Source organism: Pipistrellus hanaki (genome assembly GCF_964339955.1).
Source record: "Pipistrellus hanaki genome assembly, chromosome: 13".
NCBI lineage: Eukaryota > Metazoa > Chordata > Mammalia > Chiroptera > Vespertilionidae > Pipistrellus > Pipistrellus hanaki.
Window position 1 is genome coordinate 39,249,854 of NC_140515.1, and position 25,193 is coordinate 39,275,046.

Below are 25,193 nucleotides of genomic sequence, written 5' to 3' on the forward strand. Positions count from 1 at the left end.
GGGTCAAAGGGGAAAAAATAATAGACTTTAGAATATATTATTCCTGTTATTATTAAATGTCTTTCACCCAAGGACTTAAAATTATTGAAAAATTACTTTTGTAGTTATCAAAATCTGTGTTCTTGAGATGAAAGGAGATTTAGTGTATTGTCCAAAATCAGACATAAGGTTCCTACATGGAACCATGGCCTTGCTGATTTAGAAAACAGAATTTTCCAAAATGATATGCAAATTTCAAAACAGAAAATAAAGATGCAGTTTATAGAAATCCAATAATATGAAATATATTAAATGTAGTAATTGTCCTGCTCATAACATCTCTAAGCAGAAAAGTTTGCCTTACATTAACATGGAAAGTTATTTTCAAAACAGAGCATTCTTATAAAAGGCATTTTTGGTTTCTTTCCAACTTTAATAAAATATGAATTGGAATTTTTATTTGCGTTTACTTCCTGCTTTTGATTTGCTGAATCCTACATTAAAATCTTACGTTAGAGTTTATCAAATCTATGTTAAATCCATAGATTTTTTTTCTAATGCGTTATTCCAGAAATTTGGGAGGTACAAGTAACTAGACACTAATATAAACTCCATTAGCAACAGCTATATAAACGCATTGTGTACTTCATAACACTGTGAGTGTCCACATGGTGAGTTACTGGGCAAGCAGCAGGATGCCTAATTGCGATGCCAAGAGTTATACCTGTGCATTTAACGGGGACTGTTGAAGTTAAGCCATTTGCAATTATGCAAATTATGGTGATAAAACCAACCACTCTAATGAGCCTTGTGTGGTATTGACATATTAATATAATATATGCTGAGAAAATACAATAACTTAAAGCAGTTTCCCCTTTGACTCATCTTTTGATGTCCTTCTCTACGTCTGTTTTTGACTGGTCTGAGATGATTATTCTAGTAGTTTTACATTAAATATAAATGATTTATATGCTATAATAATGAATTCTTGAGCCAAGTACATTGTTTATTTATTTGTTTATTGATGTTTGGAGAGAGAGAGTGAGAGGGAGAAACATTGATGTGAGAGGAAAACACCGATGGGTTGCCAAACTGGGATCAAACCTGCAACCTAGGTATGTGCCCTGACCAAGAATCGAACCTATGACCTGTCAAACTAACACCCTGCATACCCACCTCCCAGGGATTTGGTGAGCATTCAGTGACATAGATGCAGCAAGTATGTACCTGATGCAGAGGAGGCATTGAATTACTTTCGTTTTGACTCACTCAGCCAACACTTGTACTATTTGTAATCACAACATGTTATAAAGAAGCAGACCCAGACAGAGATTGGTCTCCACAAGAACTAACGGCACCCCATCATGTCCCTGCTGTCCTCAATACAGTGTGCTGCTCTACATTCATTCATACTTTCAGCTGAATGAAGCAAGACATAGTGGGTTGGCAGGCAGGAGAGCCCACTGCCCGGCCCTGCCCGCTCAGCATGCTGGACCCTTCACCTACCTAGCACATTTGCAGGAAGGAGCTCACAGTCCAGAGAACTCCCGTAAGAATAGCTACAGGGGCTCTTTCACTCGGGAAGAACTTACAGAAATGATGCAGGAGTTGAGGCTTCGTGAACGCATGCAATGGACAAGAACTACAAACTGCCATACGTTCATTTAATTATAAGTGTGTACCCTAACTATAAATATATGCCCTAAAGTTATAAAAAGACAAAATTTGGCAGTACCTCCTCCCAAAGGAAGTGGTGTGGCAAAGGGAATCATTTATTTTTATTTTTTTAAAATATATTTTATTGATTTTGTACAAAGAGGAAGGGAGAGAGTTAGAAACATTGATGAGAGAGAGTCATCGATCAGCTGCCTCTTGCACACCCCCCACTGGAGATATGCCCGCAACCAAGGTACATGCCCTTGACCGGAATCGAACCCTGGACCCTTCAGTCCCCAAGCCGATGCTCTATCCATTGAGCCAAACCGGTCTCAGCCAAAGGGAATCATTTAATAACGGGTGTGGCAAAGGGAATCATTTTTGCTAAGGTCTGGATGTTTCTTCCTGCCTGGTCCAAGCTTTGCTAACTTTGTGCCTACTTTCTGCTAGGCTGGTTCCCTCTGAAACTCTCCCCTAGACCTCTGCGCCCCCCCCCTCCCCCCCCCACCACACACACACACACACACACACACACACATACTCTGCCAATATCTACTGCTATTTACTCACAAACCTGAGGATTTTCACAATGCTTGCATTCTCCACCTGGTGTATTAGCCATCTTCAAATTTTATATGTCGCTTATAAGTAAGAACAGGGCAGGAGGGGATGTTTTTCACTCCCATTATTGGGAGAACTTCTGTATTGAAGTCCAAGCCACAAAGGGAACATCACCGTGGACACCAGGACACCTCCATGAAATATCCCACCACCCCGCCATGGCTGTCAATGACAATGACAAGGCCTCATGCTATAGTGACTATTGTTTGCTCATAGTCCTGGGCCAGCAGCTCTTTATTTATTCTCGGCACTTAGCTCAGCGTCCCACTTACAGGGCCTCAGGAGATATTTGTCCCAAGAACAAAGGGCGGATCCTCCAAGTGTTACTTCCCTGTCCAGCCCCTTGATGTGCATTTCTTAAGCATTGCCTGTATTTTACAGCTAAAAGGTGCATAATTATTTAACCTTTAGTGGTAATTTAAACTGGAAGATGCTTTCAAAAATAACAGTGCAGCCCAGGCCAGGTGGCTCAGTTGGTTGGAGCATTGTTTCATGAACCAAAAGGTTGTGGGTTTGATTCATAATTGGGTCACATACCTAGATTTCGAGTTCAATCCCCAGTTGTAGTGAGAGCAGGAGACAGCTGAACAAGATTTCTCTCTGTGTCTGTCTGTCTGTCTCTCAAATCAATCAAAAATATTCACAGGGCCGAAACTGGTTTGGCTCAATGGATAGAGCGTTGGCTTGGGGACTGAAGGGTTCCAGTCAAGGGCATGTACCCTGGTTGTGGGCATATCCCCAGTAAGGGGTGTGCAGGAGGCAGCTGATTGATGACTCTCTCTCATCGATGTTTCTAACTCTCTCTCTCTCTCCCTTCCTCTCTGTAAAAAATCAATAAAATATATATATTTTAAAAATATTCACGGGTGAGGATTATAAAAAGAAGAATGCACTTTGTTGTTTTTGTGGGTTTTTTTTTTTTTTTTTTTTTTTTTTTTTTGAGCTTCGTCAACCAGGCTTTTTAAGTAAAACTAAAATGAGTGATGTGTGTTTGAAGCATTGCCAGTGAACATATGAAAGGAAGTCATACTCATCCAGCTCATGTTGGGGTACCAGGAAATGCTCTGCCAGACCCCTGGGTAAATGAGGACTCAGCTGTGACATTAACCAGTCACAGTGTCTGCATTGCGCTGGTCCCTTCATTTAATTCTCACAACTTTACAACTAGGAAGTTATGGCTCCATGATGTTTAATATCTTGTCCTAGATGACACAGCTGATGAATAGTAGAACCAGGATTTGAACCTGTATAAATCTTGACTCTCTCTGCCCCTGCTCCACCCGGGCAGTAAATCTGTTTTGAACACCTTTCCCCACAGGTTGTGTGCCTGAGCCTGTGCTTAGTGCTACTGCTTGGTTTTCTTCCGCTCCCCCTGTTTCCGCTCCTGTCCTGCCCATTTGTGCCATGACCAGGTTCATTTCATCGCTTGTATTTATTTTTTAATTTTCTAACTGTCGAATGAAGGAGGCACAGTTGCCAGTTCTTTGATACTGAGCTGTGACAGCCACCATCCTTGCTTGAATAAGTTCTTGCTTCTTTATATCTCTCATTTGGCTTGACATCAAAGCTGAGAAAGGTTACCAGTGACGAGATGAACCTTTTCAGTATGCGAATTATGTAATAGTACAAATGACTTGATATCAGTATAATTGAGTTCTTGACTATTCATTTTCATCACTGCCTGTTCAGTATGTCAAGATGTAAAATAGACTATTTTAATTTACAGAAATTACTCAAATCTTGAAGAGTGAATGTGAAAGCGCTGAGTTGCAAAGTGCAAGCCCCACCACTGGGCTGTGAGCTCCCTGGATATGGTCTATGTCCTGTAGGTCACTGTGTCCCTCCTTCCTCCTCTGGGGCTGCTGCTACGAAACCTGTGGGTGCTTTCCATAATTCTCTTGGAACAGTGGAAGTTGATAAATGCTGTGTGACTGACTTTAAGAATCTGGTGCACTTCCTGAGAGGCATATTGATTATATGCCTCTAGTTTAAATAAGTGCAATCAATCAAAATTTGGTGTTCTTTGAGTTATACAAATAATCCAACCTATATTTTGTTTCTATGAAACAATTAACTGTGGCAGCCAGTGATAAATACTATAAAGAAAAACAACACAGAATTTAAAGGAATGAAGAATGATGGATTGGTATTTGGTATTTGGTATATATCTAATGAAATATAGATGAGCAAAATATTTAAGTACAAAAAATTAGAATCTACCCTCAAGGTAAGCATCAATAATTATACTCACTTGAGCCAGAAGAGCTGAATTTCCATAGTAATGTTAGAGCCAAAACGATTACTTTCCCCAATACTTTGGTGAGTAAAATGATCGATCAGCTGTGCCCCAATCCCCCTTTTTAATGAATTTTGGCTCTTAAAGCTAAAGCAAGCATATGCAATTTGGAACAAGAACTCAAGATTGGATATTTAAAAATCATTGATAGGAGCATTAAAAATAATCATCATTAGTGATGCATCAAATAAAAGTTGTTTTTGATCCTCGTAAATTTTATACTGATCTTCAGATGAAGGCATTTGGGCTGAAAAGAGTAAGGTGTGTAGGTATTGAAACTGCCTATAAGATGGAGTGGAGGATTTTGTTTCAATGAATGACTGAAAATATGATTTGAAACACTGTGTGCACATATTTATTTGTAGATTTTCACACTGAAACGACCTTAGAACAATACTAGCCCCCGTTTCAAATTCAGTGTTGTATAAGCCTAACTATACCTGAAACTTACGTACCTGAAATGGTTGCTTAAACCATTTCACAGTGATGCGTGATTTTATCATTTTTCGCAAACACATTTTGAACTTGAGTAGTGGGGAGTCAGAGGAAAGAGCGTTGGTCTGATTTTGGGGGAGGAGCCTCCTGCACATGTGCAGACTGGTGTGTCGCTGTCAGGTGTAACTCCTGTCCGGATGTTCCCTTTGCAGATGCTGCAGTCCCTCAAGGCATTGCTTGAAAATGCAGATGCTGTGTATGAGAAGATCGTGCACTGTCAGAAGGCAGGTAAGTGAAAGCTTGTCTTCCCTTTAAAATGAAAACAGTAGCATCATATATTTTGTCTCTGATTCACTGGTCCTCAAGCCTGGATAACCAAGTACCCGCTGGGACAAAGGGAGGGCCTTTTAAAATGCATTGACATTGGCCTGGAGTGTGGCTTAAGGTGTCACAGCTGTTCAGAGCTCCCAGTTTTCTAACAGACAGCCAAAATTGAGGACCTCCCCACTAATCTCTTCACCTATGTACCCATGCTGCCAGCCACTCCTGTCATCCCCAATGTCTAGCACATGGTAGGAAGGGCTAGGCTTGTGCAGGGGTAGAACGGGTTCTTAGAAAGGAGACTAGGCACCAGTTACAACCTCTTAGCACTTTTTAATGCACTGACATTTTCAAATGCTGGTGAATTCATTAATTTAACATCCAAGTGTTAAGCTAGATTATAAAATCCTACTCACATAAACCATCTACCTTTAGCTGTGATAAAACCCCAAAATCAAGTGTTCTGCACTGTAATAAGAACAGACAAAATGGAGTTCTTTCAGTTTTCAAATTTTGTTTGAGTGTCAGTTTGGTAGATTCTAATTTGGAGAATATTTATAATTCATAAATAAGAATATCTGTCCTTAATTTCTAAGGTTTTTGGTTGCTGTTTGTTAAAATCAAGAAATATAACTATTACCTAGCCTGAAAAATATGTCTCTCATATCAGAATGAACTCATTTAAAATTCATTAAAAATACATTTTTCTTTGTTGGTGTTTATATTGAAGGAATATACACATTAGTGACTAATGAACAGACAAAAATCTCATCTCGTTTTACTCATTTTATAGCAAAACATTATTAGCAAAAATGATCTTTCTACTTCTGGGGTAATATTCCCTACAGCCACAACTCAAACAAGTTACTTCAAACAGTATTTTTATCATTCCACTCCCCTACAGAGAGCATCTAGAAGCTTGCTGGAGAGTCTGTTGAATCAGATCTAAACTTCTGACTCCACTCAAGGTCATTTACCCACCCATTTTGACAACGTTATAGAAAAGTCATTAATTAAATCATCTGCTCATTTGATAAATATGTTTTGAACTTCTATGCATAAGGTACTTGTAAGAGTACTTGCTTATCAGAAAATAAGCAAGATTCATTTTTGCCTTCGAGAACCTTCCAGTTGGACAGGATGAAAGGAGTCACACACAGTTGAATGTGTTGAGAACTTTGTTTCCTCGGGAGTCTGAGCTCGGTGTGTGAGGCAGTGGGAGCCTTTGGTTTTTGTCTGTCTGTTTTTCTAGCAGCATGGGAGAGAGATTGAGCTGTAAGATGATGATCATCAGAGCTGTGTGCAGAGCATTTTGTGGGCAGAGCCTGATTGGGAGGCGGTTGGGAGCAGAGAGGAAGAAAGGAAGGGATGGTGCCCATCAGCCTGGCCTTTGGCTCCTTCTCCATTCCCTGTGTGTTTCTGTTTAGTTGGATGTTCATGAGCCATCCTTCTGGTAGGACTTTCCTCTCCCTCCTCTTTGCCAGGCGGTGCTTTGCTTCTTTTTGTCTCAACGGTCTTCCAGGAGACCTTTCATGTGTCCGGGATTATGTTACCTAACCATTCTGTTCAGCCCTTCAAACATGAATACAGGGTTTTGTTCAGTCGATAGAGCTTCTTCAGTTATTGTGTATTCTACTCGTGTATTCCACCTTCCAGATAGGATAGTAACCTCCTATGGCACCAGGTTTGCATATTGAATTATCCTCTGGATTTTACCCATGACATCTGTTCTCACATTCTGCTCCAATGTTAACTGACTGTGATTTGACTTTTATTAAGTATTCGATTCTATTAAATGCATGTATTTAATGCTATGAGAAGTGTGGACTATTAGAATTTGGAACTATATTTATCAGAAAAAATAACTTTACTTAACAATTTGTCAATTCTTTGCAACTTTATTGGTGTGTGAAGTTTGATAATTTCTAATATAAAGCAGCTTTATGTTGTCTTTCTATTTGATTTCAGTAAGGGATATATTTGCTTGTACTTAAAAAACTGAAGTCTTGTCTATGAAAGATTTTTTTCTTGGTGGGCAGGGCAGAGAATCACCAGTGTGTAATAGTTTGTGCTGCTCTGGGTTTAAAGATCTTTAGAAGCATATAACAATTATTTTATTTTCTAATTAAATTTATTGGGGTGACATTGGTTAATAAGATTATATAGGTTTCAAGAGTACAATTCTAAGATACATCATCTTCGTATTTCATTGTGTTCCCACCACCCGAAGTCAAATCATCTTCGACACAATATATTTGGCTCCCTTTTCCCTTTACTATGTCCCCTCGCCCCTTCCCTCTGGTAACCACCATACTGTAGTCTGTGCCTATGAGTTCCAGTTTTATATCCGACAAATGAGTGAAATCATATGGTTCTTAGCTTTTTTTGCATCCACATTGTCGCAAATGACAGTATTTCATCTTTTCTGATGGCTGAGCAATGTTCCCTTGTATACATCTTTAAAGAGGATCTTGTGGTTTCATAGTTGCTGCTGACCACCTACACAGCCCTTGTACTCTCCCAGTGCTTATTTTAGAGGCCCCGATCTCTTATTTCTCACATTTACAGTTTTCGTAGGGCATATAGTTATTAGTCATATGAAGAATTGCTCATTTGTGTTGGGCTTAGAACATTTGCATAAGATTTTACTTTTCGTAAGTAATTGCTGTTCTGCTTGCATAACTTTAATCTTGCAATGACAAAATGAAGATATGGGGTCACCAAAGTGCCGGAAGAGAGGATTATTTCAGAAGCATTTCAAACTTCGAAACACTAATTTACATTCTTCCTAGATTAACCGTCATTTAAACAATTAAGTACAAATAAAGAGGTCCACTGTTAAAAAGTGTGTCCGGTTTGGACAGGTTCAGACTCCGGACTATGCATTTGATTTTTTTTGGAGATAGAGACTTGTGTGCTGATGTTACTGAGAAGAGGGAGTGAGGCAGGAGAGGAAGATAGAGAAGAGGTCTCCAGCCCAGGCAGGCTAGGATCCTGCTGGCAGATGGCCCAAAGGGACAGACTGCAGGAGGACAGAGGGAACCGCCAGGCGCTGGGCAGCTGGGGAAGCCTTGGCAGTTCTCTCTTTTAAGAAGAGAGTATGGCAGCACAGAGGGTCAGAGGGCTCAAGCGAAATATTAATAAAGAGAACCATGTTCCCAGGAGCAGGGAAGATCCAGTGCAGAGGTGAAGAGGAAGACGTTAAAAGATGAGATGGGCCGAAACCGGTTTGGCTCAGTGGATAGAGCAGACTGAAAGGTCCCGTGTTCGATTCTGGTCAAGGGCATGCACAATGGTTGTGGGCACATACTTGGTAGGGAGTGTGCAGGAGGCAGCTGGTCAATGTTTCTCTCTCATTGATGTTTCTAGCTCTCTATCCCTCTTCCTTCCTCTCTGTAAAAAAATCAATAAAATATATATATAAAAAAAAAAAAAAAGATGAGATGAGATGGTATGAAGGACGGAGGAAGCGAGGAGGCAGGCATCAGGTACAGTCAGGACCTTAGGAAGAGGAAGGACCCTCCTCTCAGATAATGGGGAGAGCTGTAGTTCAGAGGGATTCCGAGGACGAGAGGAGTGCTTTCCTTCGAGAAGGTGGACAAGGAAGGACTTGCTGCCCTAGAATACAGCCTCGGGCTGCGGAGGTGACCGAGGGAACCAGGGCAGGACGAGGGTGTGGGAGGGAGCCCTTGTTCAGCCGGAGGTCGGTGGTGCCAGTAAAGGGACTAGTTAGATGGGGCGAGGGTGATGCGGGATGAGTGAGACAGATAAGTAATAAGTGGCCTGGCTATGCGAGAGTGAGTGTGCACAGATTAACAAGCGCGTCAAATGCACTCCCACACTCACTCAAAACCCAGCAAATGCCTGTTCTCCCAGGGAACAGCAAAGCAGGTGACTAGAAGGGAGTATGTGCAGGGCAGCCGATAAGGAAGCTGCAGCGGGGAGAAGCATCAGGAAAGTTCTTTTTTTCAAAGGTTTATGTAAGATTAGCCAGATTCTCTCAGGAGAAAAGTCTTTTCCTTCCTCTCTCTCTCTCTCTCTCTCTCTCTCTCTCTCTCTCTCTCTCTCTCTCTCTCCAAAAAAAAAAAGGTGGACTATCATTGAACTTTAATTTGCTTTTTAGTCACTTTATTGATCTGTTTCAGAAAGGGTAGGAAGATGATCTAGAAAGAGACTCACACTGGGGGGCTGGGGTCTGACCAGTGATGTGAGTCACACTGCAGACACGCCCACCAGCCCAGAACTCCGTGGCCCCAGGTGCCTCTGAGGGTACAGGCGGGATACAAGAGCTGTCCCTGGGCCGGGTTAAGAAGTAATGAGACCCCGAGAGACTGCCTGTGTCCTGCCAGTCGGGAGGTTAAAAATAGCAAGGTTCTCATCCTTCATATGGGAGTTTGATAGGTGACACTTGAAAAGAAAGCTAAACAATGTAAGCATGTTACTTAGAAATGCAGACTAAAGGAGGAAACAAACTCAGCCCAAGGGGTTGAATGTAACTGCTCCTGGAGATGGGGAATGAGGACAATTATTTGGCTCGTTAAACGATGTGCATGCAGAATTCTGATAAAAATTAAGTTACTAAATCTAACAAAGGATGGAAGGAATCAGGAAACAGAAGCTGCCACAGGAATCCCTGACTGAAGATGTCCCCAGAGAAGACCTGGGCCGCACTCACAGGGCTTGGGGACAGTGTTGGGTGTAAGGTGAGGTCACACTGCCCAGGACCCCTGCTGGACTCGCCAGCTTTGTGGGCAGGCCCGGTGCCCAGGGGACGTCTGTGTGCCATGAGGGCGAGAGCCTGGTTCCTCATCTGGCCAGAGGATTGGTTCTCATTCTTTCACAAATGATGGAGGGAAAGTCAAGGTCAAATGAAAGAAAACCCAGCTTTTCCCTCCCCCGACCCCCTTAAATAGAAGCTGCTTTTCAGAAGTTCTAAGGCAGTCAGGCTCACGCGTGGCAGGGTTGCATCATTACGGAGGAGGAGGAAAGTGGGGTATAAGGCAACTTTCCAAATAATGAGAGCTTTCATTACCCTCCATTTTAATCAGTTTAATGAGAACTTTTTCTATAATGGATTCCATACATCCCTGCTTTCTTCAATTTGCTTTGCCAAAACTAATTTGAGTTTTCGATGACTCTGGGTCATCTTGAGGGGCATCTATTATTATTATGTGGCCAATTCCCCGAGAGCCTTTACATTTTGGGATACCCTTAACCTGCACAGCCAGTGAATTCCCAGAGTTAATAGCTAAATTCCATCTCCTTCAAATTTCACTTCCTACTGCTAATTGGTACTGCATTTCCGACTGTCTGTTGTACTCCACTTGTTTGTGTTTTTGTTTTTTTGTTTTTTTTCCCTTCTAATTTACTGCTTCTAGTCTGCGGAGCAGTTGGCATCTCCCCTGTGACCAGGCTTGATGGATTTATTTTACCTAAAGGCAGATGAGAGCTTGACACAGTCCCCTGTGGGGAGAAGAAGCAGGCTGTTGGGCAGACCTACGAGACTCAAATTTGATTGCTCAGAGACCTTTTTTATTTTGCAAACTCCTTGGATCTCGGTGTGTTTTTAGGAGCAGGGTTACCAGATAAGCAGCCTGTCACCATCTATCACTTGGTTTGCTCACATCATTATCTTGCCAACAGAGTAAACACAAATCATCTGGAAGATTTGTTCTGAGAGCACTGCACAAGTGTTCCGTCTGAAAATGTTTACAAAAGGAGACCTGGGAGCCTGTAATTTTGGTTTCCATGTATGTCGAGATGTTTCTCAGCTCCATTTTACAGCCTGAGGAGGTTCTTCAAATGTTCTGGTGCCTTCTGTGCCGTCCATGTTCTGCTGTATGACACTAGGTTAGTCATTCGACTCCTCTCTTGCCTGATTTTCCTCCTTCCAAGTGACATGGGATTGTGATTCCCTCCTGGCCCCATGGGCTTTAAAATGCGGTGATCTGAGATTGATGGCCTAATTTTGGAATGAGAGTTATGAACAAAAAGCCTCAATTGCTGCCTTCATGAAGCTGAAATGTAGTTGTGGAAAATTAAAAAAAAAAAATGCAGAGAAGTGTATCGGACAGCGATGAGTGTTTTGAAAACAGTGAAGCAGATAAGGAGATAGGGTGCCAGAATGGGCCTCTTAAATGAAGTGCTCCACAGAGACCTCTGTGAACAGTGACTTTTGTGCTGAGATGTGATTGGAGGTGGATAGCACGCTTTTCAAACATCTGGAAAGGGCTTGTCCCGGGAAGAGGGAGGTCTTGAGGTGAGAGCGCTTGGTGTGCAGGAGGAACCTGCAGGCGCTGAGGCTGTGGTGCTGTGAGGGGGGAGGGCCCGGTGGCCAGGGGGCCTGACCCTGGTGAGGATACTGGCCCTGTGCTCAGGAAGTGAGAGGTCATTCTGATGGTATGAGCAGATGAGTTGCTACACCAGCATGGGGCCTGGGCAAGTGCAGATGCTGGAAGATTCTCAGGAGTCTTGTACAGCACTCCCCACACCCCGAACAAGGACGGTAGCTTGGGTGGTTGATCAGAAGTTGAATAAATGAAGTATTTCAAGGAGATGCCTTTTTTTCAGCATTTTTTCAGGCATCAGTTTCAAACATTTGACTCAAGGACCCTAGAGCTCCAGCATACACTGGTCATGACGGATTGGTGAGAATATGGGAGAAACCAAAACTGGCACAGTGCTGGGGGGTGTACTTGCGTTCACACCCAGGGAAGGCCATATGGCAGTAAGCTTCAGAATTGCACATGATAGACATTTTGAAATAGCAATTCCATTTTTTAGAGCTTATGCAGATATGATCATGTACTTGGGGAAAGACATGTACAGAGCAACCTAAATAAATGTTCAGTAGGAGGGCCCTGTTAAATACATTATGATAGATGCATAGAATGGAACATTACACTACCATAAAAAGAGAATGAAATACAGGATAGGGCAAAAGTAGGTTTACAGTTGTTCATATGGAAAGTAATACAGTAATAATAATAATTCAAGAATAAGCTCTGTGTTTCACATACAATTACAAACCTATTTTGGCCCCACCCTGTATATATATTCACCTACACTCAACATATATACAGACATGTGGCAGATCTTTAGTATATATACAGGTAAAAAGTATATAAGTATACAGTATACATGTATATCTTGTGTGTATACATAAGATGTAGTTTTAAAAGGCAAGGCAAACAGTGTGTGCTCCTTGCTAGTTGTTGGTGTAAGAGGTGAGAGAGCAGAGCCCAGTGTGCTTGCCTGTCAGTCTCTCCCTCTCTGAAAAGACATGTAAGAGGGAATAATGGTTGCCAGATCTGAGGGGAGCAAGGAGACGGAGAGATAGGGAAGAGAAAGATAATTAAAATAAAAGTATACCCGTTTCTACTTTTCAGAGTATAGAGCCACATGATTATACTGTCTTCGTAAAGTAAGGAGAGGTGTAGAAAGAAAGGAAGATGAGAAACAGTGAGGTCCTGAGAGTCTTGGTGATGGTGGCCATACCCCACTGGCAGAGGAAGAGTCGATTTAACAATGTAACGGGGTAAATAAGCCTTTTTATTTCTCAGTGAAGTGAGGAGGGTCCTGCAAAACACTCTTCCTCTGTGATCAGGTGAGTCACGTGGCCATGTGTTTGGCCACAAAAGACCACAAGTTATGCAACTCACCTAGAGTTGCCCAGGTGGAACCTGCTGGCAGAGCAAGCAGAACATTCTCCGTATAATCCATTCACAATTACACTGCTGTGGCGGTGGCATCTCAGGGAGCGTGCCATCCATCTGGGTTTCGTGGATAAATTTAAGAGACCTGGTTTATCTCTTCCACCTCATGTGGAACGGGATTTAACAGCTCAAAATCCATCTTAAAATAGTTTGGTTTTTGTTAATGCCAAGATTGTTTGGGAAGAAGGCCAAGAAAAAGAGACTACCAACTGGAACTATATGCAAACTAATTAGGCATTTCCATGTTCATGGGATTATGGTATAAACAGCCACGTTTCCGCGGCACCCCAGACTTCAACCGCTGGCATTCTGGGGCAAAGGATAATTTACAGAGGATGAATACTTTAACGGGATTTATGTAAATTAGTTGGAAAAAATGCTGAGATATCCATATTTTGTTTTCAAGATACTTTGATGTTGTGCCACAAGACACGTGCAGACCATGTTATGTTGCGGTACTTTTGATAGTGTTGATAAACTGACCTCTTGAATGAGATCCCAAATAGACCTGTGTTATATTCCATTTTCCAGGAACTAGCTCACTACACCTAATTTGGGACATTTGAAATAAATTAAAAATTTAAATATATATTATGAGTATATTTAAAAATTATACTTCTAAAAATTTTTAGCCAAATGCTACATGGTATATTTTAGGTTCATATCATTTATATTGGTAGAGAAAATCCCAGCCAGAAGGTTTGAAAGGTTATCTGCTTTATGTTTGGCAAGAATCAACGGCATCCGTTTCAACTGGAGAGGAAATGATGCCATGTTTCTGACTGAAACCCCCTTCCCTTCAAAGCAAAAGCCTCTCTCATATCTTAGTATTATATAGGTCATATGTTTTTTAATTTGTTATTGTTGACAGTATTACAGATGTCTCCCATTTTCCCCCCTTTACTGCCCTCAACACAGCCCCACTCACCCAGGTCTTTACCACACTATTTCATAAAAGTTCTTTGGTTAATCTCTTCCGTCCTCCTTACCCCCTCTCCTCTGAGATCTGTCGGTCTGTTCCATGCATATATGCCTCTTGACCTATTTTGTTTGTCAGTTTATTTTGTTCATTAGATTCCACATATAAGTGAGATCATATGATACTTGTTTTTTTCTAATTGGCTTATTTTGCTTAGCATAATAATCTCCAGGTCCATCCATGCTGTCCCAAAGGGCCAGAAGTTCTTCCTTTTTATATCTGTACTAGAGGCCCTATGCACAAAATTCGTGCAAGGGTAGGCCTTCCCATGGTGGCCAGCACCAGCTTCCTTCTGGCATCCGGGACCGGGCTTCCCCTGGCTGCTGGCAGCCGGCCTCACCCTCCGCCCACACCCACCTTGGCCTGGTGCTACCTGCGTCGGCTGCCACCCCGCTTCCCCCCCCCCCTAATTTATCCCCCTGCCAGCCGGTGGCCTGGCCCTCCCTCTGCAGGTTGATCATGGGGCAATGGTGCCCCCCTCTCCTGACCAATCACATGGCACCCACCTTGGCTGGCCTGGCGCCAGTGCATGTCATAGCATGATTGTCCAGACAGTTGTTCTGCTGTTCAGCCTTTCCATCGATTTGCATATTATGCTTCTATTATTGTATAGTATTCCATTGTGTAAATGTACCATAGCTTTTTTTTATCCACTAATCTAGTAATGGGCACAGGCTGTCTGAACACATATATTGATCCTGATTGGTGTTCTGGGAGGCTTAGGATATATTTGAAGAAGTGGGATAACTAGGTCAAATTGCAGTTCCATTTTTAATTTTTTGAGAAAACTCCATACTGTTTTGCATAGTAGCTACACCAGCACTTGTTGTTTGTTGATTTACTGATGGTGGCCATATATATATATATATATTTCAGAGTGGAAGGGAGAAGGAGAGAGAGAAACATCAATGATGAGAGCAAATCATTGATCAGCTACCTCTTGCACACCCCACACTAGGGATCCAGCCTACAACCCAGGCATAGACCCTGACCAGGAATGGAATTGTGACCTCTGGTTCATAGGTCAACGTTCAACCAGTGAACCATGCTGGCCAGGCCCTCATTATACTTTTTGTTATTGTTTTAAAATCTTTATTATTGAGAGTGTTACAGATGTCCCCTTTTTTCGCTGTTGTCCACTTCTACCTGGTTCCCTCCCCACCCCAGGCCTTCACCACCCTGCTGTCTATACGTAAGATTTTTGGGTGTCCCAAAGCCCCCTGGTGCTGGAAGTCCAGGTAAATTCACATGCCAGCTCTTTAAGTGGAACACCATGGTCTCCAGCAGCCTTGGAGTCTCTTAGCCACAACCCCCGCTGTCTTTTACTGCCAAAAATTACAGGGACTTCTCTCCCCAGCTCTGGAACCCTGGGCTGGGGGTCTGGTGTGGGGCTGAGATCCCTTGCTCCTCCAGGCGGCCTCTGCAGTAACGATCTCCCTCCCAATTAAAAAATGGCACACGTGGGTGTCAGACCAGCCTGTTCCATGCCTCCCCACTCCTACCAGTCTCAGTGTGTTTTCTTCTCTGCTTCTCTAGTTGTAGGGTTTCCATTCAGTCAACGTTCAGGCTGAATAATGGTTGTTCTGTATTTTGGTTGTAATTTTGAAGTGGTTGTGGGAGGCGGCCAGTACAGGTGTTTACCTAAGCCGCCATCTTGGTTCTCTTCCACCTCATTGTGGCTTTAATTTGCATTTCTGTGATGATCAGCAACTTTGAGCATTTTTTTATATGTCCCTTGGGCATCTTTATGTCTTCTTTGGAGAAGTGTCCATACAGGTCTTTTGCCCATTTTTAAATTGGATTGTCTTCGAGTTCTTTATATATTTTAGAAATTAACCCTTTATCAGATGTTTCATTGGCAAATATGTTCTCCCATGTAGTGGGCTCACTTTTCATTTTGATGATAGTTTATTTTATTTTGTTATATAGAAGCTTTTTAATTTGATGTAGTCCCATTTGTTTATTTTTTTTTTTACCGATTTTGAGTTTATTCTTGTGTATGGTGTAAGTTGGTGGTCTGGCTTTATTTTTTCGCATGTAACTGTCAAATTTTCTCAACACAATGAATCGAAGAGACTTTTTTTACTCCATGTATTCTCTGACCTCCTTTGTCAGATGTTAATTACTATAATGGTACGAGTCGATTTCTGGAGTCTCTGTTATTTTCCATTTATATAAATGCCCGTTCTTATGCTAGAAATAGGTTTAGTGTTAGGACAGGATATGGCTGTCTGGCTTTCATCTAAGTTTATCTGTGATGGAAAGCAGGAAATTTGATGAGAAGTGGAAATTTCTCTTCACTACATTCCATTTTATGCAGTTGTACTGACATTCTTAATTATATCATCTTAGAAAATTTACACTCATTTATTAATTTTTATAAAACATGTTACTTGTGTCAGCATTACATTTCATTGTTTTGTCATTAATCCTCTCCAATGAAAACCTTTACAATATTTAAGTTATAAAATATTTTAAAATAATAATTGTAAAATTATGTGAAACCAACACCTACCAGTATAGGAAAATCTGAGCTGTTTAGATTTTTTGAGAGAGGACATAGAAAGAAGCAATAACTTTTTAAAATATACTTCTTTACATGAAAACGAAATAATAAACTTTTGTGAAGTTTGACATTATAACTAAACAAAAAGGTTAAATGATTGGTGCAGTCCCCACCGTGGACCCATTGCCAGGCCTCATTCTTTGGTCCCATGGCCTGTGTCTTCCATTCCCTGTAGACCAGACTGAGCTAAACTCGTGTGGAAATCACATGAGTATGGGTTTTCCATTTGTCCTTTCCCTGCTGTTTCATGATTTGCTGTCTATCGTCTTAGTTCTCAAGTTTATTACCACAAAGGAATCTAAGCAGATTTTCTTCTTGACTAACATTCCAGAAGGAAAATAGCCCACAGCTTTTCACTAGGAACAGAGACTTGGGATCATGGGGTCATTGTTTGGGCCCAGAACAGGAAAGGCTCACAGAGAACCCTCTGGCAGAAGAGCAGCCTCAGCCAGGCCCAGCCAGGTCTGTGTGTGAGACATACCGTTCTCTGCTTTCTGGACATCACTCACCCTGAGCTTTAGGCCATGTTCCCATGTGCACCTTTGGATGTGGATGTCGGCTCACAGCCTTCAACTTTAATGCCCTTAAACACATTGTATGTTTTGACTGTTAAATATATGGCACATCACGGTTATAGAACATGTCACACTATTCAAAAGATGATTTACCTAATATTATCATTGATTTTCAAATGAAGTTTACTAAAACTTAACAAAGATTTTCATTTCTTTGGCCAGAATTAACTGTTACCTCATGTCTTACTTTGATGCAATGATTTAATAGAATCAAGGACTCCTGCTTCCCTCCCCTCCCCTCACCTCTTAATACTGGTAATTGACCCAAAATGTTATGTTTCACCATTAAAAATCATGGCCAAGGCCATGCTTTATTTTAGGCTCTAATAATGCCATTTAGTTCAAATCAGACTAGATTGGGCAATTAGCTAACAGAAAAATATAAGTATTTATGTTAAACAACTAACTTTAAGATAATGTAACATCTACGCGTGGCTCTAAAATATACACATTTATGATGAAGATCCTGGAAATATACAGGGAAATAGAACTTGTTCCTGAAAAAAAAGAAAACAACCCCACTCATTCCCTCATTATTACTGTCCTGGTTTCTATTTCTGAACCTGAAGATTATTTTCACAGTGGGAATTCTTGTCACTAAGCAGTAGCAACTCAGTCAAGAACCTGCCTCCCTCTCATCTGGCACCAGTGCCTGGCCATAGCTCTCCGTAAGCCCCCAGGCAGTGTCAGGCCATGCAAGCTCACAGCCACATTCTGTAACAACATTTCATCTTTTTTTGGCTCCAATCGGTAATTTTTAAACTTTTAAATAATTGACTTTTGTAGATAGTCATCACAAAAGAAATTTTCATTGAAGTCCTCATTATTTTCAAGATTGTATATTTTTCTTATCTAGAATTCATTCATCAATGAAAAGCAGTTGTGCTTTGACACTAGAAAGCCCCTATTTCAGCACCTAATGCAGAGGTGGCGAACATCTGGCCTACCAGCTGTACAAGGCCCACAAAATCATTTGGCCTGGCCCTGCCAAGGCATTAGGGGTGAGTTAATTAAATGTTTGACCAAAAGGAGCAGGCTAATTTTTAAGTTGGTAATTTTGTGTGGCCTGAGAATGATGTTATAAATATCTACACGGCCCTCATCTTCTTTGTTATGTAACTTTCCAATATAATTGCTTACACTTTTATAACAGGTGCAAGGGTAGTCACTGCACCGTAGGAGTATTTACTACCTTCTCATGTCCTAGCTAGTCATTTAAGTGAAAATGCAAGACGGGACTTCCTCAGGTTTCCTGAAATCTAAACTTGTCTGATTTATTCTTTTCAGTGTATTTTTGTATTTTTTTTTTTTAGATTAAGCAATCTAACCCTACATTACCAGTTGTTTGTAATTTATTTTATAACCTTTTACATTATAGTATATAGTTCATACATGCCTACTAGATCTTCCATATATAGTTTCTTTTTCCTAACACAGAAATCCTGGCTTGATATTGTACCCACACAATTTATTTTTACATTGATTTTTACAAAGCAGCAATTGTTATGTATCTCACATCATAAATTTAATGCTATTGCCCTATTTGCCAAACAAATGCCTCTAAACACAGCCATTGTATTCCAGAACAAAACTGTAAAGATCTCTTTATGAAAGAATTGTCAGTGAGCTGATGATAGAAGTACCAGTTCTCTTAACCTGCCTTGTTCCCCTGTTTCTAGAAATCAGTAGCTTTTTACAGATGGGACTCAATATAGCATATGGTCACATGGCCTGCACATGGCGTGTGGTCAATGAATGTTATTGGCTGACCAATTAGTGTTACTACTTCATGAGTCAATAATTCCTTTCATTATCCAAAATGATGAACCTTTTGTATCTCAATATTACGGAGATTGACTACTAATTACAGAAATTGAGATCTATTCTGAAAAATCCACATATAAAGAAATTCTTGGGTAAATGTTCAGTTTTACCTCTTCAAGTAGATATTCCTGATTGTTTCACATTAGAGTTCTTTTTAATAAAAAAAGAAACTTAGAAAACAAAAATAGAAATCTTATTTAAAATAATTTTGAAATAAATATTTGTACACATGAGCTGGGCCAGTTATTTAAAAAAGGAAGAGTCTTGACTTCCTCACCCCCCTTTCTGTCCTTCCCTTTTTCAGGATAGGCAGTTGCTGTGTCATAATTCTAAGGTTTCTGAAATGCTCCTGTACCTGTGGCCCTCTGACACCTACTGGGCTTGCTCCGCATTTTCATCACGACTTCCTGCCTCAGTCCCATCTCCCCGTCCTCCGGTTCTGGTTTTCCTCAGAGCGATCCCTAGCCCTCTGGCATGGAAATCTGGTGCTTGCTAGAAATGTCTGTGTCTGGGCCTCAGAGTGCTGGGGAGAGGCAGAGAAACGGCCTTTTAAACAGGTACCTCCAAGGACTCCTTTGTACACTGAGGTTTGAGATCCCCTCTCTGAGAAGCCTGCCAACAGGATCCCCTTATAGGTTCTCTCCCCCAAATCCTTTGCTGAGTTATCCTTCCTCCACGCTCTCTCAAACAATAGAGGCCTTCAAAGTCTCTGGATTCTGGAGCAACCCCCTAACTCCCTGCCTCCCCCACTTCTGGCTGTCCATCTGCAGTTGGATTCACAAGTGCCCCCAGTTTACCCTGGGCTCCCCCAAGAGCTGATCATGTCCCATCCTGGTCCCCACAGTGGGAGCTCCAGATTCCTTCCCCTTCCACCAGCTCCTAACCCCACCACCTCAAACTGAAACTATAGAACCAGGAGTTTTAAAGCACAAACAAGTTGGGGTTTTTTTGTGGGGGGGTATGGGACGGTGGTAACTTGGTCTTAAAAGTTTTCCCAGCTACTCTTTCATCTGCTCTTTAGAAAGTATGGTAAGACTCACAGAAGGAGAAGAGAGATACGTTTAAGATTCTTAATGAGATAAGGACTTTTTCATTGGGTTCACGCTTCTTTGCTGAAAATAATTTGGGAAATAGGGAGAAAGTTAACATCTACCCCAGACAAGTCCTTCATACTCACTGTTGATGTAAAGAACCGAAAAAGACCCCCCTGGTGTTTCCTGGTAATTTAATATCAAGGGAATAATGCAGTTTGCATCTTTGATATATAATTAGATTTTCTTGTTCTATAGGGACTGACCCAGTGCAAATGCATAATCTCACTCTGCTCCCTCTGTATTCCCTTGGAACTGGCTCCAATAGCCCTAGTGTTCCTCCTCACAGCATAATTATCTGACGCACATAACCACAGCATACGCTCCTGTAAGGGCAAGGACTCCCATTCAGAAATAATGCATGGTAGTTGGGAAGTCTTCGTTCCTGTGCGCAGGCAAACCAGTATCCAGTCCTTCACCATTTCCTTGGGAAGGTTCTGTGCCCTCTCCAAGTCTCCTCTGCCATGTATGTGAAGTGCCCCGTGAGCTGCCTCTTGCTCCCCAGCATTGTCTGTCGGCCTTGTCCTCGACTTGGCATAGGACAGGGGAGGCGTGAGGGAGCAAGTATGCTGCATAGGCCCCGGTGAGAATCCTTTATTCCCATGAGAATAAAATCAGCATATGCTTCATTTCAGCAGATGAGCAACATGTTTGCACTGATCAGTCTATAGGTTAACAATATAAAAATATTTTTAAAGCAATACATCTGTTGTGCAGCATAATGAAATCAATGACAATGGTCACTTTAAAAATTGGGATTTTTAATCTTTTTAACATATCTTTTCCAGTTTTCAACTCATCGCCTTTTTTGCCCCATTTTTAAAGAACTTTGTTAATAATATATTTTGCACTTCCCTGTAGGCTTTTATTGGACTGCAGATATTTTAAGAGGGGGAAGCTAAAGGGGAACTCTCTAGTTTTTTTTAATAAGCATGTCAAATATGAGCTTTTTAAAACAGCCATGCTTTTTTAATAAGCATGTCAAATATGAGCTTTTTAAAACAGCCATGCTTATTTCCCATTTCTTCCTTATCGGTATCATTTTCACCATCCCAGGGGTCCTCAAACTTTTTAAAGTGGGGGCCAGATCACGGTCCCTCAGAGAGCTGGAGGGCCGGACTATATGAACTACTAATCCCTACTGTAACACCTTGGCTGCGCTCACTGCCCAAAAAACCTGGCGGGCAGGATCAGACTCCCCTGGGTGCTGCATGTGGCCCGCGGGCCGTAGTTTGAAGACCCCTGATTCTTGGCTGTTTCCCCCTCGAGTCCTCCGTCAGTCTCACAGCAGTCTGTCTTGTTACCGCCTCTGGCTGTGTTCTTCTGAACTTTCTGAAAGCTGCTTTCTTTAGATCTGGGATAGATGTTGGTCAAAGCCAGGCCTGCCTCCGTCCGCTCTCCCGTGCTTGTATTATCTGTGGGCTTTTCCTTGTTGGAATGAAGCCCAGCGAGCAGTTGGTGCCACTGCCTCATTACCTCACGGGTGATGTTATCAGACCAAAGGGGTCCATCTGCCTGTGTCATCAAAGCCCAAGAAGACACCGACAGGAGCTTACAGCAGAGAACGGGTTTATTTTTAGGATGTGGCCCACGCCCAGAGACACGTTAGCTAATGCTGGCTCGCATGGCTTCCTAGGATGGCTCTCAGGGGAAGATCCCCGGTCATGGTGACTAAGGCAGCTGGGGTTGTGGTCAGGGTGCAGGTTGCTGTTGATTGGTCAGCACTGGGGAAGAGGGTAGTTGATCATCTGGTCCTGATGTCAGCCGTGGCACCTCTCTGTCTGGTTTCACCACTTTTCTGGGCCTGGAGGTGAAACATCTCTGAGGCCTCAGTGTTATCTCTAGTCTCTGTGGTGCTGACCGGAGGCTTTGTTCTAAAGATTATTGTTTGATGCAGATCAGAACCTCGTCCTGAAGGCTTGCTGCTTAAGGGAGTGGTTGTGCAAGGGAGAAGGAGGCAGGTGAGGCAGGGTCCTGGGTGAGCCCAGCTTGAATCAAAGGAAAGAAAGGAGAAAGGCCATATTAAAGGGAGGGAGTTTCTGCCCAGTTACGGTGATGAACTGTTCAGCAAGACAAACAGTCCGTCTCTAGTGGAGTGAGGCTTCCACGCAGATAACTTTGTCGTTGAAAATTCCCCATATTGTTGTGTCACACCTTTGTGCCAGTTTTGAAATTTGTAATTAAAAAAAAAAAAGCAACATTATACCCCACATCTTGTCAGGCAATTGTAGTGGTAACATCACCTCCATTCCCTCCCCTTGTCTTGTCCTGTGCACCTCGAAGACCATCTGGTGCATGTCTTCTTGTTTGCAGTTACACTCCTGCACACAGCTCTGTTGCTTCTCTCCTTCCTGTATTCCAGTCATGGATTCTGTCTACCATGCCTCTATGATATGTGTGCCTCCCGACTGCCATAAACATAAACACTATGAGTATTAATGATTCAGGTCCTGAAACCCACGTCTTGCTGAAGTCCAGTATTAACTCTTAATTTACCCCCCTGCCCCAGCGTTAGGACCTCACCTGGCCATTTTTTTAAAAATACAGTACATGCCAGGGAGACTCCATCATGTAACCTAGGAAAACATTGTGTGTGTGTGTGTGTGTGTGTGTGTGTGTGTGGTTTAATGCTCTAGCAAAGAAACTGGGTTTTAAAAGATTGCCACCTATCCACAGTTATTTTGTTGGCTTGGTTTTTGTCTGTTTGCTTTGCAGTGTGTTAAGCACATCCAATGGAAGTCAGAACTAGACAGAGGGTATGTGGCCCACTGAGCCAGGTCACCAGCAGTGTAGTCACATGAGGAAAAAGCAAAGCCAAGGCACAGAACAGTGCACAGAACATGCTACGTTTGTACAAGAAAGGAGCATTATGAATATATGTACACATTTGCTTATATTTTCGAGGAGAAACAATATAATAAAGAGATAATAAAAACTAATAAAACTATATAGGGGAAGGGAAAGATCAGGGTAGTGGAGATCAGGATGGAAGCAAAACTCATCTGAATACACCTTGGTATATAATTTGACTTTGGAATAAAGTTTCGAGATAATTTTAACACAGATTACATCCAGAAAAAAAAAATGAAAAAAGAAAAAGAAACAAGTGAATCTAGTGGTACTTTGTGAGTTACATAACCAAGTAAAGAATTATTCTGACTAACCTTAGAATATAATATTTTTACCAAACATTCTCAGTAAGATACATTCTAAGGCCAAAATAAATAGTTTAAATTAGATTCAGCAATTTTACTAATAATAGTAATAGTAATAAAATTGCTGAATCTGATCTCAGATTGACTATCCTGTGACAGGAAATACATTTTGCATGCATTTCATCCCCAGTTGTTGACACTGTGTCCTCTGGAGATTCCCAAAACCTGGGTTCTCATCCCAGCTCTTCCTCCTGCTCCCTCCATAGGCATCAAGCTCTGCACCATGCAGAGCCCAGATTCCTCACCTCTGAAACAAGGAGAATGAACCGAACCTGTGTCCTGTTCGCCCTTCAAAACCATGTGGAACCACCACAGATTTCTCACACGCATACCTTCCGGCTTGCTGATACCAGGAATTCTGAGTGTTTCCCCCATTGTTACATTCTTAAATAGGCATGTTCATGAAATCCCACCGGACGTTAGAATCATATGACAATACCTAGAGAATGAAATGCTGCTGGCTCGTTAGCACAGACTGGAGGGAGAATGATCTGCTTTGTCTCTGTCTCTTTCAGCCATGGAGTTCCATGAGCACCTGCACAGCATCGGCACCAGGGAAGGCCTGAAGGAGCGGAAACTACAGAAGGCCGTGGAGAGCTTCACCTGGAACATCACCATCTTGAAGGTACCGAGCGGGTTGTTGCTGGTGCTAGTGGTTTTGCAGACTTTTTCAGCGTGTTTCTTTCTGTCGGGACATTTCCTGCACATCATCCACCACTGGAGGCTGTGCGTGCTCACAGGGATCCGGTGCCCTCTGCCCTCCGAGAGTCTGCAGGCACTGTGGCTGGGTGGTGTGGCTCAGAGGGAGAATGTGGGGACTTTGTTGGTTGGCACATTGTGGATTCTGGTAGGAAGTGAAAGGACCTTGCATTTTATCCTTGAAGCATTGTGAACGTCATGAATGCCAGTGCTGTGTGTGAAATAGAAAATAGTGATTACAGAAGAGTGACTGGGACTTTAAAAATTATAGTTGCTCGAATTTCATGTAACACTTTCAGTAATAATGATAGCCTTCATATTAATATGATCCCAGAAAAATATAGGAGACACTTATATAGGACATAATCAAAAGAAATATGTAAAGGAATTGCTATTGGAAAGAAAATTTCCTTCAAGGGAAAAGCCATCTTCAGACCTTTCTTCCTCCTTCCTTCCTTCCTTCCTTCCTTCCTTCCTTCCTTCCTTCCTTCCCTCCCTCCCTCCCTCCCTCCCTCTTTTCCCTTTCTCTCTCTCTCCTCCTTCCCTTTCATCTATCTCAGCCTGTCCATTTTTTTTAAAAGTACTTTTATTTTTTATTATAAAACTTTTTAGAAAATGTCAAAATATCATAACCAAAGGTAAACAAAGCCCTACTGTCCAGAAACAGTGCCATTGGCCCTGGGCTGAACTCTCTCCTGGTATTTTTTTCTAATAATATATAATATGACATGATTTTTAAAATAATGCTTTGTATGTACTTTGAAACTTTTTTTTTGAGTTTTACCTCAACGTGATCTTCACTTTTCTTCATCTGAATTTTTAGGAACTTCAATAATAACACAGAAAACATTATTTCACTCTGGATCTTGAACAGCAAAATGTAAAATTACTCTGTATTCACCTGCCAAACTTTCTGCTCAGCTGGGTTTAAAACTAAAGGCATTATCACGCTGCCTCTTTTCATTTCATTTCCCCACCCCCCTTCAAGTTAGATGACCCATCTCTGCAGCTGATGACAGTTTTCTGAGTTGATTTAACGAAAGTCCTTCCAAAGCTAGCCAACTTGCGTTTTCTAACATTTAACTCGTTTTTAAAATTAAAATCATTTTCTTCTTCAAACACTCCTCTTCCTACACATGTACTTTTTAAATCTGTCTTCTGCTTAGTATTTAACTCTGATTGCTTGCAGTTCAGTAAACAGCAGAGATAAGAACGTACAAT

General features: G+C 41.7%; 1 protein-coding gene across 3 annotated transcripts in view; it reads left to right on the top strand.

Annotated features, from left to right (window-relative positions):
* The window catches only part of PLCL2 (phospholipase C like 2), a 203,983-nt gene that overhangs the window by 168,520 nt on the left and 10,270 nt on the right, over window positions 1-25,193 (top strand). For all 3 annotated transcript variants that reach the window (XM_084903290.1, XM_084903289.1, XM_084903291.1), the window contains 2 exons: window positions 5,200-5,275; window positions 23,789-23,898. In XM_084903290.1, the coding sequence (XP_084759416.1) occupies window positions 5,200-5,275; window positions 23,789-23,898 (186 nt within the window). The remainder of the gene's footprint in view (window positions 1-5,199; window positions 5,276-23,788; window positions 23,899-25,193) is intronic.